The sequence below is a fragment of the Periophthalmus magnuspinnatus genome, chromosome 17, assembly GCF_009829125.3.
Source record: "Periophthalmus magnuspinnatus isolate fPerMag1 chromosome 17, fPerMag1.2.pri, whole genome shotgun sequence".
Lineage (NCBI taxonomy): Eukaryota > Metazoa > Chordata > Actinopteri > Gobiiformes > Gobiidae > Periophthalmus > Periophthalmus magnuspinnatus.
Window position 1 is genome coordinate 28831835 of NC_047142.1, and position 16919 is coordinate 28848753.

Below are 16919 nucleotides of genomic sequence, written 5' to 3' on the forward strand. Positions count from 1 at the left end.
GTGATGTGTCATCTGGAAATTTAACAATTACCAGGATTAGTAAAGTTAAAGTGCTGAATACTGATATCTGTTTCCCTCCTTGCTCATTGTTGATAATTATTTTGAGTAATCATTAATGTGATCAGTGTCTTGAAACATGATCAGTGTGTTCACATAGATGATTATCATTTATCATTATTAATAATGTATAACTAAAGGCAAACTGAGAAAATTTGTTATTTCAGAAGAAAAAAAAAAAGTAGCTCTCAGGTTAAAAAAGGTTGGTGACCCCTGTGTTAGAGCATGGGGATGATACAGGGCCAGACTGAGATGTTTGAAAATGAACTGAAGTGGGACAGGAGACATGTAGACAGAGGAGGAAGAGAGTGAAAGGAAGAGAAGGAGAGATGGATGAAAACAGTGCAAGAAGAAGAGGAGGAGGAGAGGAGATGGATGAAAAACAGAGTGAGAGAGGATGAGGAGGAGAGGAGATGGATGAAGAGAGTGAGAGGAAGAGGAGGAAAGTAGATGGCTGAAGAACAGGGTGAGTGAGGAAGAGTGTTAGGTTGAGGCTTTACCTAAGTGAAAGTATTTCCTGACTGCGTGTGTGTGAGCTTGTGATGATGAGGAGTGAGTTGCCTTGAGGACAGGTGCAGAAACAACACACAAAATGGACTCTTCATTGTTGGTGATTCAGGATTTTATTTCAATTATTTCATTTAACTGTCCATCCATCAATTTTCTTCCGCTTATCCGGAGCCGGGTCGCGGGGGCAACAGTCTAAGCAGGGACTGCCAAACTTCCCTCACCCCAGACACGTCCTCCAGCTCCTCCGGTGAGATCCCAAGGCGTTCCCAGGCCAGCCGAGAGACATAGTACCTCCAGCGTGTCCTGGGTCTTCCCTGGGGCCTCCTCCCGGTGGGACATGCCCAGAACACCTCCCTAGGGAGGCGTCCAGGAGGCATCCTGAGCAGATGCCCGAGCCACCTCAGCTGGCTCCTCTCAACGTATAAGAGCAGCGGCTCTACTCCGAGCTCCTCCCATGTGACTGAGCTCCTCACCCTATCCCTAAGGGTGCGCCCAGCCACTCTGCGGAGGAAACCCATTTCGGCCGCTTGTATCCGCGATCTTGTCTTTTCGGTCATTACCCAGAGCTCATGACCATAGGTGAGGGTAGGAATGTAGATTGACCAGTAAATCGAGAGCTTCGCCTTCTGGCTCAGCTCCTTCTCCACCACAACGGACCGATACAGTGACCGCATCACTGCAGACGCTGCACCGATCTGCCTGTCAATCTCACGCTCCATCCTTCCCTCACTCGTGAACAAGACCCCGAGATACTTGAACTCCTCCACTTGGGGCAGAGACTCACCACCCACCTGGAGAGGGCAAACCACCTTTTTCCGGTCGAGAACCATTGACTCAAGGAGCTGATTCTCATCCCAGCCACTTCACACTTGGCTGCAAACCGCCCCAGTGCCTGCTGCAGGTCCTGGCTCGATGAACCCATCAGGACAACATCATCCGCAAACAGCAGAGATGAAATCCTGTGGTTCCCGAACCAGACCCCCTCCGGCCCCTGGCTGTTCCTAGAAATTCTGTCCATAAATATAATGAACAGAACCGGTGGCAAAGGGCAGCCCTGGCGGAGTCCAACATGCACCGGGAACAGGTCTGACTTACTGCCGGAAATGCAAACACAGGTCCTGCTCCGGTCATACAGGGACCGGTCAGCCCTTAGCAAAGGGCCCCGGACCCCATACTCCCAGAGCACCCCCAAAGGACACCACAAGGGACACGGTCGAATGCCTTCTCCAAATCCACAAAACACATGTGGACTGGTTGGGCATACTCCCATGAACCCTCGAGGACCCGATGGAGAGTATAAAGCTGGTCCAGTGTTCCACGACCGGGACAAAAACCACACTGCTCCTCCTGAATCCGAGGTTCGACTATCGGTCGGATTCTCCTCTCCAGTACCCTGGAATAGACCTTACCGGGAAGGCTGAGGAGTGTGATTCCCCTGTAATTGGAACACACTCTCCGGTCCCCTTTCTTATACAGAGTCTGCCACTCCAGTGGTACTGTCCCCGACCGCCACGCGATGTTGCAGAGACGTGTCAGCCAAGACAGCCCCACAACATCCAGAGACTTGAAGTACTCGGGATGGATCTCATCCACCCCCGGAGCCTTGCCACCGAGGGGCTTGCTAACCACCTCGGTGACTTCAGCCAGGGTGATGGACGAGTCCGCCTCCGGGTCCCCAGTTTCTGCTTCCTCCTCGGAAGACATGACAGGGGGATTGAGGAGATCCTCAAAGTATTCCTTCCACCGCCCGACAACATCCCCAGTTGAGGTCAGCAGTTCTCCACCCGCACTGTAAACAGTGTTGGTGAATGACGGCTTCCCCCTCCTGAGGCGTCTGACGGTTTGCCAGAATTTCTTTGAGGCCGTCTGATAGTCCTCCTCCATGGCCTCCCCGAACTCCTCCCAAGCCCGAGTTTTTGCCTCTGCAACTGCATGAGTCGCGGCACGCTTGGCCCGCCTGTACTCATTGGCTGCCTCAGGAGTCCCACGAGCCAACAAGGCTCGATAGGACTCCTTCTTCAGCTTGTCGGCATCCCTTACTTCTGGTGTCCACCACCGGGTTCGGGGATTGCTGCCGCGACAAGCACCACAGACCTTACGACCACAGCTACGAGCGGTCACATCGACAATAGAGGTGGAGAACATGGCCCACTCGGAGTCCATGTCTCCAGCCTCCCCCGGGATCAGGGAGAAGTTCTCCCGGCGGTGTGAGTTGAAGACCCCTCTGACAGAAGGCTCTGCCAGGCGTTCCCTGCCAGCGGATCCAACTCACCACCAGGTGGTGATCGGTTGACAGCTCAGCCCCTCTCTTCACCCGAGTGTCCAAGACACGTGGTCGGAGATCAGATGACACGACAACAAAGTCGATCATCGACCTCCGACCTAGAGTGTGCTGGTGCCACGTGCACCGATGGACACCCTTGTGCTTGAACATGGTGTTTGTTATGGACAAACTGTGACTAGCACAGAAGTCCAATAACAAAACACCACTCGGGTTCAGATCAGGGAGGCTGTTCTTCCCAATCACGCCCCTCCAGGTGTCACTGTCGTTACCCACATGGGCGTTGAAGTCCCCAGGAGAGCAACAGAGTCCCCAGTCGGTGCACTGTCTAATACCCCTCCCAGAGACTCCAAGAAGGCAGGGTACTCTGCACTGCTGTTTGCCCCGTAGGCCGACACAACAATGAGAGACCTGTCCCCGACCCGAAGGCGCAGTGACGCGACCCTCTCGTTCACCGGAGTAAACCCCAACACGAAGCGGCTGAGCTGTGGGGCAATGAGCAAGCCCACACCAGCTCACTGCCTCTCCCCGCGGGCAACGCCAGAGAAATGGAGAGTCCAGCCCCTCTCAAGAAGTTGGGTTCCAGAGTCCAAACTGTGCGTGGAGGCGAGGCCGACTATATCTAGTTGGTAATGCTCAACCTCCCGCACAAGCTCCGGCTCCTTCCCCCCCAGCGAGGTGACATTCCATCTCCCCAGAGCCAGTCTCCATGTCCAGAGATCCAGTCGTCGAGGCCCCCACCTTCGACTGCCGCCCAGATCTTCATGCACCGGCCCCTTACGGATCCTCTTGCTTGCGGGTGGTGGGTCCACATGAGGACGGCCCCACGTCACTCCTTCGGGCTGAGCCCGGCCGGGCCCTGTGGAGAAAGGCCAGGCCACCAGGTGCTCGCTGTCGAGCACCCACCCCAGGCCTGGCTCCAGGGTGAGGCCCCGGTAGCGCCGGTCCGGGCGACATAGCTTGCCTTGTTTTTTTCATTTAACTGTTTCTGTATTAATTTGAAAGCTATTAACAGACTCCAAACTGTGTAAAACTCTGCTGTCAAGCTTTGAACAGGAACGAGAACAGCCACATCTCTGCTGTTCTGCCCTCCCTCCACATCACTCCAGTCCTCTCCTTCCTCATTTCCTGTTATATTTGTTTCATGTTGTATTTGTTTCATGTTGTTGCTTGTGTTGTTTTTGTTTCCTTCCTAAGCACTACCCACTCCCTGCTATACCAGCGGTGCAGGCAGGAAGGGGCTTCAACAGCCTTACTCCAGATTGGCTCTTTGGTTACTATGATACTGGTGGTGGGGATTTCAAATATGAAACTTGTGTTTGTTTTGTGTTGTATTTGGTTTGTGTCTGTTTCGTGTTGTATTTGGTTTGTATTTGTTTCGTGTTGTATTTGGTTTGTGTTGTGTTTGACAAAACGAATCAGGTGCCTTCTTTCCCCGGGGTCGCTCCTGCTAGAGTTTGATTGACAGGTTTGATTGACAGCGTTGCTAAGCGCCTGCTCTCTGATAAACCAGCATTGCAGGTGGGAAGAGGCATTGCCTTCAACAGCCTCGCTTCTGATTAGCTCTTTGGTTACTATGATACTCGCTGTCAGAATTCAAAATATGAAACTCTGCACCAAATTGGCCGCTATAACTTCTAGCCTTGATGAGCTTCATTTGGAGCTGAACGCTGTGGTGACGTCCCATTCAGTCACTTCTTTACAGTCTGTGGTGTTGAGGAAGCTCTTACACCGAACAGCAGTATGTGCTCTCTCACATAATGAAAGAAAAAACTCTGTCCTGTAACTGGCCAAAGGTTTAGAGTGAAGACAATTGGCCGGACTTGGACGACTGAGGGACACAGACAACAATCCCTGTAACTGTTAAAGCTGCTCTGCGTAACCTTTCAGGTGGTGTGTGTGCTCAAGTCTTATGTGACCCTCTCATATAAACACAGGGACGCTCATGTTCTGGACATATGTACAACTCAAAACATGTGATTCAAGTTTTTCAGTCCCTTTGTACCTCACATTTTCTCTGTAAGAACAATACACTCATCTGTACAACCTCCAAAAAACATTAGGACATTCACATCACAACAGAGGCTCAGCTGGTAGAACGCATTCTCACTGATTTGAAAGTTGGTGGTTCAAATCGTGCTCTCGACATAAACATGAGAAGGTGAGCAGTCAGATCCACTGACACACAGGTTGGTGGTGCGATTCCAGCTCCCACAGATGAAAAACATGGCAATCTCTTTCTGCTTGTCTTGGAGTAGCTGACGGCTCTGGACTCTCCCTGACCCTGTTGTTTTGTGCTGTTTTCTGTCGTTCTCTGTTGTGGCCAGACCTTGAGATCTGGCCTCTGCATTTTTAGACCCTGAACTTTTTCTCCATCTATATTTGTCTTCCCTAACCACCCACACAGTGTTAGCACAGCTTTAGTTTCTTAGACCATAAACCTCTGGCTGTTGTGTCTCATGATTTTTTAATGTGGCTACGATTTGAACAAAGTTAGTGTTATTTAAAGTTGATTAAAGTGAATCAGACACATTTTAATATTTTTTTTAATTATCACTTAATATGGTGGAATAGTACACACCATTAATATTTGTCATAGTTTTAAGTGCCATGTATTTGAGCCTGGAGCCTTGGGTGAGTCTGGACCATAGACTGAGTAAAGAAGTGGACTAAATGAGTGTGATGTCACCACAGTGTTCGGTTTCAAACGAAGCTCATCGAGGCTAGCATTTACAGGGGCCAATTTGGAGCAGAGTTCCATATTTGGAATTCCCATGAGTATTATAACAACCAAAGAGCCAATCCGGAGCGAGGCTGTTGAACGTAGCACCCCTTTCCGCCAAAACTTAGCCACATTGTTAATCAAACGTGTTAATCAATGCAAGCGGGAATGAAGGGAATGAAGGCACCTGATTTGTCTGTTATTAATGTTCATATCTTGATTGACAGACACAATAGGGAAATAAAACCCCAGGATCATGTAGAGCGGGTTAATACGAACATTTTAAGATCAAAATGACGAGTCTGACAACAGTAATTACAGTTACACAGTTTTTACTTTAAGTGAATTGGAGCCAGAGTTGATGAAGCCAGAAGTGTGCCAATCATCACTTCGTGTTTGGAACACAATGGCTAGCAGGTTAGTTATGTCCATTTACATATGCAGTCTAAGCTAGTAGGTTAGCTCTGTCCATTTATATATGCAGTCTATACTAGCAAGTTAGCTCTGTCCATTTATATATGCAGTCTATGCTAGCAGGCTAGCGTGGTCCATTTATATATTCAGAATGTGTTGACTGTGTACTATCTGCATCTAAATATAATGTTTTTTATTGTCTCATAATCAGGAAGTGCACTGTTAGTATGCTAGTGATAATTAGGATGCCCAGAATTAATAACAATAATAACTTTGAAAGACTGCACTGTTTAAAATTGACTCGATCTGTTTTTCATGTTTCTCAGGCAGTAAAAATCAGATACAGCTCCTTTAATGTAATAAATCATAATCAAAATAAATGAATAAAACCTAGAAACACAAGCCAGTAAATGTAATGATGTCAGCTGTGTGTGAGTCAGATTAGCACTCCGACCTGTCAGATGAGAGCTTGAACCGGTCAGATGAGCGCTGGGACCGGTCAGATGAGCACTCCGACTGGTCAGATGAGTGGTCTTTGGTCATTTTGGTTTTAATGGGGATTTGATCATGTTTTGTTCTCATTTCCACATCTTGTTCACTGGCAGAGGGCGTTTTATTATTTTGATATTCTGGACCTCGTTGTGGGCAGTTGGAGGGATGTGGCTTGAGTGAATTCTCCCAGCGTTGCACAAACAGCCATCCTCTGGAGCTTGTGGTCAGCTGTAGAATAACATGGCTGTCGTTATAAAACAGTGAATTTAAAGCCATGGGAAAATATAAGACCACTTTTGCATCACAGAATCTGCCGCGGTTTTGAAATTAGCTGTAATGATGTGTTTTTAGCCGAGGAGGAAAGGGGACAGAAGCGGAAACTCAAACTACGGCAACTCTACAGGATCATTTTTCAGGTTAAAGTACATAGAGTGGTGTAGTGGTTAGTACTCTTGACTCACAGCATGGAGGTCCTTGGTTTGATTCTTTAACAAGATGTGACTTTTCCATCTGCTAATTATAAACTGGCACACTGTTGTAGTTCTATTTCCACTACTGTCCATTTATATATGCTGACCACGACGACACACGCGCACCCCCCCCCCCCCCCCCCCCCCACACACACACACACACACACCCACGCACGCACATACAAATACACACACATACACAAGAATATTTGTCAAAGTATTTTTGATCATTAATCAGATCTGGGGAGAGGCAAGCCCTCTCATGAAAAGTAGAAAAAACTCAAAGTTATATAGTGCAGCTTTATGCAAACAATCGACAACAAAGTGAATATTTTAACATTTTGACATTTTTATTCTGAAATTTACTATGAGATTTGGCCTTTGGATCCCTCCCTCCCTTGTACTTCTCCTGCTCCTCCTGCTCCTCCTGCTGTTCCTCCTCCTGCTCCTCCTGTACTCCTCCTGCTCCTCCTGCCCCTCCTGTTCCTCCTGCCCCTCCTGCTTCTCCCGCTCCTCCTGTTCCTCCTGTACTCCTCCTGCTCCTCATATGACTCCCATTACACGAGTATGTAAATGAAAGCGATGGTAGAAGTGTCCTGTTTCTGTTAGTAGGTGGTCTTGTGGTCAGAACAGTCCCAGGTGATGTGGTCAGTGCTCTAAATACAGCATCCTGTCTCGTCCAATCGCTCAGCCACTCGGCTCCTGCTCTTTCATTTGTGACAAGGGAAAAACATGAAAACACTTGAAGCCAAACCATCATGGCTCCTATGTTCCGTTGCAACATTTGATTACAGGAATGAGAATATAATAGCCCTGGTGCAAAGCTGGGGGATAGCCGGAGTGTTATCCCAAGCTAGCTATTAGCGGTCACGAGCTAGCATATGTTTTCAATAAGACAATAGCTTTGCCAAACCAAAACACGGAAGCTAAAGCCAGGAGTTCAGTGGAGAATGTGGAACTTGCTTCCTAGCGCCGCCATCTTAACAGTTAAAAGACTACAAGTATTGTGCTTTTGAACTGTGAGATTTTCTTTGATGGCATCTCCGTGGGATTCAGCGAGGAGGGCGGGGTGTGTGTGGAGTGTGTGTGTTGGGGGGGAAGTGGGGGTTTAGTATCTTTAAACTGGTGCGGAAACGAGGCTAGAGACGGTTTCTGTCACATTTACACTGAGCTGAAATTAAATTATATTTAAACTGCAAGCAGTGATTAAGGGCTCGTGCATATTGTTCCCCATTATGAAGAGCCTTTCTGTGATTTCTTTTACAAGTCCTTGACAAATAAATTAGATTTTTATTTTTTACAAAAAAATTGAAGGGGGTGCTATAGAGCCATCTTAAAACATAGAGCCCTGTTTTGCATGTCTTTATGGCCAGCTCAGAAATATGCACAAACACATCATTGGGCTCATTCAAATCCAACAGTGACAGTTTGTGATTTTTTTTGTTTTTTTTTTCTTCCAAAACTGGACATTTTGTTGAAAAATAACCATGATGATGCCCAACATTTTATTTAAAATCACCATGACGACAGCCAACTTTTTTTTTTTAAATGGCCATGACGAGGGCCAAAATTTTATTTAAAATGACCATGATGACACCCCACATTTTATTTAAAATGTAACTGATAACCTTTTATTGCACATGGGTTTGACTCAAAGGCACAGTGTAAAGCTCATAAATCAATAAAACTACAGATTAATAATAAAGTGTTACTCAAACATGTGCGAAATGTGTGGAAAAAAACAAACAAAAAACAAACAAAACAACTCCAGGTCTGTTTTTGAGGAGATAACAACATTAGAACATGGATTAAACCCCACAAGAGTCATATGTGTGTAATACAGGATCTTTAAGTCTATTTCCAAAGAATCAAATAAAAAACTGACATCGATCAATATTTGGGACAAAAATGTGTAATATTTTTTTTTCCGCATGTGCTCCAGCGAAATATTTAAAATGTGAACCGCATCTAGAAGAATAATTCAAATCCAAATAACAAAAAAATTTAATTTATATAAATTCAAATTTCTCATCATTCTGAAACCAATGGATACAGTAAAAGTGTAAAAAAGTAAAGTAAAATAAATAAACTTGAAGCAGTGTCAAAGGCTCCTCACGCCCCTTGCGACTGCAGAAGGGTGTGCTTCAGTGGGAGGGCTTTCTACCAACTCTGTCTTGATATTTGATAAGAAATCGCAACTATCACATGGGAGATAAATGTTTCATTTTTATTTTATTTATTTATTTTATATATTGGGTCTGTTTAGATCCGATGATGTTTGCAAAAGTTTCCAGGATATTTATGCTTACAAAGTGGCAGCTTCACTAAGAGCTTGTTATGAACACACCCTGAGACTTATGGGCATTGTTTTAACAATGTTTGACCCCAGATATGTCCTGATGATGCTGCCTCAGTTTGGAGTGTGTCGGATAAAAACCCTAGAGAGTTTGGTAATGAACGAGGGCTATATTTTGGACATTTGCATAATTTCTTTGTACCAAACTTCATTGGATTATGTCTAACAAAATAATTTTACATTTTGTTGACTTTTCCATACAATTACAGCATTGTTATGTGAATATGACAACACAATTATTCAATCAGAGAGCAGAATGAGCCTGACATGACTCTCTGATTTGGGTTGCCAAGTTCAAAGCTGAAATCCAGTTGTTTTACACCTAAAATGCCTCTCTCAGATCTGAGTGGTCACTGCCTAAACCCCAGCACCTGCAGCCAATCAGGGCTCAGTGAAGCCTGTCCATATACTGAGAATGAGACACATCTGTATGTATCTCCAACTCCAGGCCCAGGCTCTGGACACAGGTCTGTAAATATACTGGGAGACAGTGGCGCAGTGGTTAGAGTGTTGGTCCCCCAACCTGAAGGTTGGAGGATCGAGGGCCAAGTTCTGTCCTTAGGCAAGACACATTCACCACTAATACGAAAATGTGCACAAATGATTGGAGGTTGATGGCGCAGATTGGCAGCCTTGCTACAGTCAGTCTGCCCCAGGGCAGCACAGCTGTGGCTACAATAGTAGCTTAACATCACCAAATGTGGAAATTAATGAATAGTGAGTATAGTATAGTGTGTTGAAGCCTGTAAAGTGCATTAGAAGTGTAAGCCATTATTATTATTACTGAGAATAAGGCACATATATGTCTCTATCTGTAGGTCCAGGCTCCGGACACAAGACTGTCCACATCATGAGAATGAGATACACCTGTATTGGTCTCTATTGGCAGGTCAAGGCTCTGGACACAGGGTCAGAAAACCTTTTTTTAAACTAAATCATTATTGGCGCACTAAGTCTGGTCTTATCAGTGAGGTTATGTTTTCATTTTGAGTGTATTTGCTGGTCATGTGAATAATGTACAGTACCTGATTTAATTTTATTTTTTAATTCTTGTTTTAACTTTTTTCAGACAGCACCAGAGATACCAGTCACCAGGAAGTTCATAATGATTACTTTTTGATCCAGAACTCCACATTCTCCAGGTCTGGGGTTAACTGGATTGGGAACATACAAATATGTCTGAATTCTTCTAGTTTTTAAATGATTTTTTATTGAGGTACAACACTGCAAAAGAGCAAGCCTCCCTGCCTTGTTCTGTACAATGAACTGTGGCAAATGGCTTTAATAATACCTTTAAAGAGAAGCCCTCAGGGAGACATTAGTGCTAGCAGCTCCCAGACTCGCCTATATATTCTGTGTCCTTTTGTGACAAGTAAATCCCTCTTGGTATAGATGAGTCAGTATGTCTCTCCTTTTACTACATCCCAGAGCCATTAGTTTGAAGTAGCAGCGTTACCTTTTGTCAAATTGGTTTACACAATGAGTAAACTGCTTTGTGTACATTGTGTTGTTATTTTGTGTTGTTATTTGTTTTTAAAACTTTTGAATCTGAAAAAGCTGATGCAAGGGGACATCACTATATGCACTTTTTCTCTCTTGCTTGTCTCCATGGCGAGGTTACTGCTTTGGCTAGACTGTTCCACCGTATGGCATTAACACATGTTATTAAAAAAATGTACCTTTTGCTTCATTTAAACTTGTTTAATGAAACCTGTTGAGTTAGTCCCTCTAAGTACTCACAATACCTGTGATTGAATTTCCCAGAACTGTAACAGATAAAAGTTCAGAGGTCTGCTGTATTGTTTTTAAGTCCATAAATCAAAATCCTCACATTTCTACTGTCAGAGCACATTCATCATGAATTCTAACCCTCATGATCATGACTGCTAACCCTTGTTACTATGAATGCTAACCCTCATCATGACTGCTAGCCCTCATCATGACTGCTAACCCTCATCATGACTGCCAACCCTCATCATCATGACTGCAATCCCTCATCATCATGACAGCTAACCCTCATCATCATGAGGGTCCATAGTGCACCTTTAATTGAGACTCATTGTGACAATATGGCCACTCTTCAATCCAAGAGAAACGTGTTTACATCTGGGGAGTATTTTATATTCCACAAACCAGCAGCACTCTGATTGGCCATGCTTGGGTGGCCCACCCCAGTGATAAATGCTAGCGCTAACCTAAGCTAAGCCCGCACTTCCTGATTATCGGAAAATAAAAGGCTTTATAATTAGACACAGTCAGTGTGCTGTGGACATTTATCTGTACTGCACAAACACATGGGACCATCAAGTACAGGGTCTATAAATAAATATGTATACATACTTTAATATATATATGTACTTTGAAAACACTTCACTGCTAGGTGGTTCTTTTCATTTATCTTTGAGACCTTTAATTTTAAGAGCAGAGCCGTTTGTTGTTCACTATTTGACATCTGACCTCCAGCTGAATCAGAATCAATGTCTGTGTACACTGGCGTATGAATGTGTATGTGTGTGCATGTGAAAATGTGACCGTTTACATTCATCTGTTAGTCAGCTGTAGCTTATATGAACTACGGAAAATAGGATTTGATTCGCTGAGGTGGGGGGATGGACAACATCAACCATTTTGTGTTATAAATCATTATTTATTTAAAAAGCACATTACTTTTTCCTCAAATTGATCCATCTCTTAAATTAAAGGCAAGGCAAGTTTATTTGTATAGCACAATTCGTACACAAAGTAATTCAAAGTGCTTTACAGAATAAGAAGGACATTAAAATCACACAAATCAAAACATAAATAGTCACAAATAATCATCATAAAATTAACATTAAAACAGAAGAATGCAGAATAAAAACCTTTCAGTTGCTAAACAGAACTGGATTTAAACATTGTCAAAGTAGAGGCCTGTCTCACATCTTCAGGAAGACTGTTTCAGGTTTCAGCTGCATAAAAAGTGAAACGCTGATTCCCCATGTTTAGTCCTAAGTCTGGGCACCAGCAGGAGGCCGGTCCCTGAAGTCCTCAAACTGAGAGATGGTTCATATGGCACTAACATGTCAGAGATGTACTTTGGTGCTAGGCCATGGAGAGACTTATACACAAGCAGAGCTGCTTTAAAGTCTATTCTTTGAGCTACAGGAAGCCAGTGCAGAGACCTGAACATAGGACTTATGTCCTCGTACTTCCTGGTTCTAGTCAGGATGCAAGCAGCAGCATTTTGGATGTACTGCAGCTGTCTTAAGGCTTGTTTGGAGAGGCCAGTGAGTAGGCCCTTACAGTAGTGTAACCTACTGCAGACAAATGCATGGATAAGTCTCTCTAAGTCTGGTTTTGACAGTATACCTTTGATATTTGCAATGGTTTTTTAGATGGTAAAAAGCTGCAGATGTTACTGATTTGATGTGGCTGTTAAAGTTCAAGTCTGAGTCCATTATTACCCCTAGATTTCTAGCCTGATTTGAAGATTATAGAGAGAGAGACTGGAGGTGTCTGCTAACATTTTCTCTATGTTTCTGTGGGCCAAAGATGATGGCTTCAGTCTTGTCTGAGTTTAGCTGGAGAAAGTTGTTTTGCATCCTCACACTGATCTGTTGGATGCAGTGGCAGAGTGAATCCACTGGTCCATATTCACCTGCTGCCAGTGAGACATAGATCTGAGCGTCATCTTCATAGTTGTGGTAGGACACATTATTGCTGCGTATTAACTGGCCTAATGGCAGCATGTAGAGATTAAACAACAGGGGTCCCAGGATTGACCCGTGGCACAGGTCAGGGACATTTTATCTAAAACACATTTTCCGATTTCAACAAAGTACTCCCTCTTTTTTAGATAGGACTTTAACCAGTTTAGTGCCGTACCTGAGATGCCCACCCAGTTCTCTAGTCTCTGTAAGAGGATCCCATGATCCACAGTGTCAAAGGCAGCACTCAGATCTAACAGGATCAAGACTTAGACTTTGCCTGCATCAGTGTTCAAGTGGATCATTTACGGTCATTTGTCACCTTGATAAGAACAGTCTCAGTGCTGTGGTGGGGGTCTAAAACCTGACTGGAAAACATCAAAGGAGTTGTTCATTTGGAGAAAGTTGGTAAGCTGTTGGTAAGCATCTTTTTCAAGGACTTTGCCTAGAAACGGCAGATTTGAGATTGGTCGGTAATTGCTTAATATTGTGGCATCAAGACTGCTCTTCTTTAGGAGAGCCTTGATAACCGTAGTTTTCAAAGCTCTTGGGAGTGTTCCAGATTGAAGTGACATGCTAACTATGTAAGTGAGTGATGACAGCAAACTGTTGAGCACAGACTTTAGAAATGTATTGGGTAACACATTAAGGCAGCATGTAGATGAACTCAGTCAGACAGTTTTGTCAGTTACAGGTGCAAAGTGAGTCAGCTCTAAGTGTCTAGGTGGGTGCTGGGTTGTTATTTGCGTTGTGGAATTGATGGCATTTTTAATGTCCTGAACCTTGTCATTAAAGAATACTGCAAACTCATTGCACTTAGATGTGGAAATTAGTGCTAACGGCAGCAGAGCTGGAGGTTTATCTTTTTACTGTTGCAAACAGGACATGAGAGTTGTTACTACAACTTCCAATAATGTCAGAAAAATACCTTTTACATAAAGTGTGGTTGTACATGTGCATCTTTTCTCTGTAAATCTCATGATGAACCTGGAGCTTTGACCTGCGCTTGGCCCTCCAGCACTCCCTTTACTGTGGCCTGACCGAGTCATCATTCCTCCATGGCGCTTTCTGCTTATCTTTAACCATTTTAACCTTCATCGGGGCAATGGTGTCCAGAACATTCAAAACACTCGAAGTCACAGAGTTCAACAAATCATCAACATTAGAACATGAGGCATTTTCAATTTGTATAATTTCCATGAACAGTGCACCTGTGTTATCATTTATGTGTCTCCTTCGAACAACTGCAGGACCAGCTGCTGGTTTGGGAATAACAGACAGTTCAAAAAAGACACAGAAATGATCAGACAAGGCAACATCCACCACATTGACATTTGAAATATTTACTCCTTTTGTAATGAGCAGGCCCAGAGTGTGCCCTCTGTTGTGGGTTGGCTCGCTGACATGCTGAGTCAAACCAAAGCTTTCAAGGACAGAACTGAGCTCTTTAGGGTTTCTGTCAAACACATTATCCACATGTACATTAAAATTACCTGTAATGACTAAACCATCAAAGCCTGTGCATACGACTGAAAGCATCTCAGTAAAATCATCAATAAACTCAGACAGTGCTAAGGAGGTTAGTATTTGACTAAGTAGACTATGGAGGGTCATTTATTTTAGCTTCATTTTAAAAGAAACATACTCTAAAGATGAAAACACCCTAAATGATAACTTATGAGTAACTACATTTTCTCAAAAAAAAACCCCCAAAAAAACGTGCACACACACCTCCACTCTTTCTGTTTACTCGTGTTTCAGATTAAAATTTGAAGTTTGGTGGAGTTGATTCCACTAGAATTGCATTACCTGTGTTTTGAGCCATGTTTCAGTTAAAAACATAAAATCAAGATTAAAAGAAGAAATAAAATAATTAATAAAAAATAATTAAAAATTACTTGTTAAATAAAGATCTGACATTGAGCACAGCAAGTTTCAGATTAGTTTCAGTAGGACTGGATGTTATCTTCTTACAGGGAATGTGAGCTAAATTCCTCTGATTGGACAGTGTGACTGTCCTTTTGTTAATCAGTCTTAAATTAAAAATAAACAAATAAAGCTTTCAATGTTCATTTCCCAAGTACAATCAAACAGATTAATCAGGGCCATTTAACACAAAAATATATCAAACTATTCCCCCTAACTCCAGACCACAAGGCTCCAGTTCACTTCACATCTTCAACAGCCTGGCTCCTTTGGTTGCCATGATACAGTCAGAACTCATCAGTGACATGGAAATGACTGAATCTTGATCTAAACTCCGAGACTCACCAGCTCTTTTGAAAACACATTCTGGTTGATTAACAGCATATCCAAAAATGAAATTTGAATTTGAATTTATTTGAATTTGAATTTGAATTTTATTTGAGTATGTTCATAAATCATGTAATACATGTCATTACAGTCCATAAATAAAATAAATTATCTTCCACAAAAAACATTGAACATTCTCAAAAGGGATGTGGGAAGAAGTGTACACTTATTCAATCCCACCCCGTTCCTCTGATTCAAACTTTGAACAAAAATTTCATCCAGCTTCCTTTTACTTTACTTCTTAGTATTAACTACTTTTTCTTCTTCTTCTTCTTCTTCTTCTTCTTCTTCTTCTTCTTCTTCTTCTTCTTCTTCTTCTTCTTCTTCTTCTTCTTATTATTATTATTATTATTATTATTATTATTATTATTATATATTCATTATTCTTGTTATTCTTATTTTCCTTGTTCATGTTATTATCACAAAAATCACCATAATCTTTCCTGTACATCATCACTGAACCATTCTATCAACAAAAAAGTATACATATAACCACTGCTACCATTAATTAGGATTTTCTTTTGGTATATCTGGACAGAATATGACATTTATACAGTTTTTTAAATTGCCTAATATTTGAACATTGCCTTAAATCTTCACTCAGCCCATTCCATAATCTGACCCCACAGACTGAGACACAAAAGCTCTTCCTTGTAGTGTGCACTTTAGCGTGTCTAAATTTTGCCATTCCTCTAAGATTATAATTCCCTTCTCGCTCACTAAATAAGTTTTGAATGTTTGGAGGCAATTGATAATTTCTTGCTTTGAACATAATAAGCATGGTTTGGTATTCCACCAAGTCCTCAAATTTTAGTAATCTAGACTGTGAAAATAAATAATTTGTGTGCTCCCTAAATCCCACTTTGTGCACAATTCTAACTGCTCGTTTTTGAAGAATAACTAAGGGTTGTATATTTGAAATCAAAATAAAAAACAAAAAACAAACAAAGTTTGTTTGGTTCTGATTGGGCAGAGGTTGTTTTTGTGTCTGTTCAGATGGGTTTTGCTCACCCGAATGGGACGGCATCGTGTGCTGGCCAGAAGGTACCCCGGGCAAGCTGGTCTCCACGCCGTGTCCCGAGTACATATACGACTTCAACCACAAAGGTGAGTCTCTGTGTCTCTACTAAGGTAAAGATATTTATTTATTTTTTTACTGTTAAGTCAAAGCTAATGTCCCCTGTTTTTTTTGTGTGTGTGTGTGTGTGTGCTCCACTGACCAGTCAGAACAATGCTCCACTGATCTATTTGGACAAAGACAGGAGCATGGCTCTTGTTTAATGATTGATAAAAAAAAACAAAAAATCATTGTAACTTGGAAAATGCAAAAAATTATGATAATTCAAAATGCCTAAAAACATGAATGAGATTATGAACAATTTGTACTTTTAGTTTTCTTTATAAAATATATACAGACTGTGATATTTTCATGATTTCTATGGACATTACATTGATTTACATTTTACAACATTGATCAGAACCAAAATGACCAGTACCTTACCTAAACTGACCCATTTCTTAAAGCAGCACTTGGTAAATTTCTATAGCTGTTAAAGTTAAAGCCACACTTTGGAACATTTCCACAGAGATAGATAAGCTTTATGCTATACTGTAAAAC

At 42.7% G+C, this 16919-nt stretch overlaps 1 protein-coding gene across 1 annotated transcript in view; it reads left to right on the forward strand.

The window, feature by feature from the left end:
• The window catches only part of pth1r (parathyroid hormone 1 receptor), a 186753-nt gene that overhangs the window by 40633 nt on the left and 129201 nt on the right, over positions 1–16919 (forward strand). The window contains exon 4 of the mRNA XM_055228263.1: positions 16298–16408. Within this exon, the coding sequence (XP_055084238.1) occupies positions 16298–16408 (111 nt within the window). The remainder of the gene's footprint in view (positions 1–16297; positions 16409–16919) is intronic.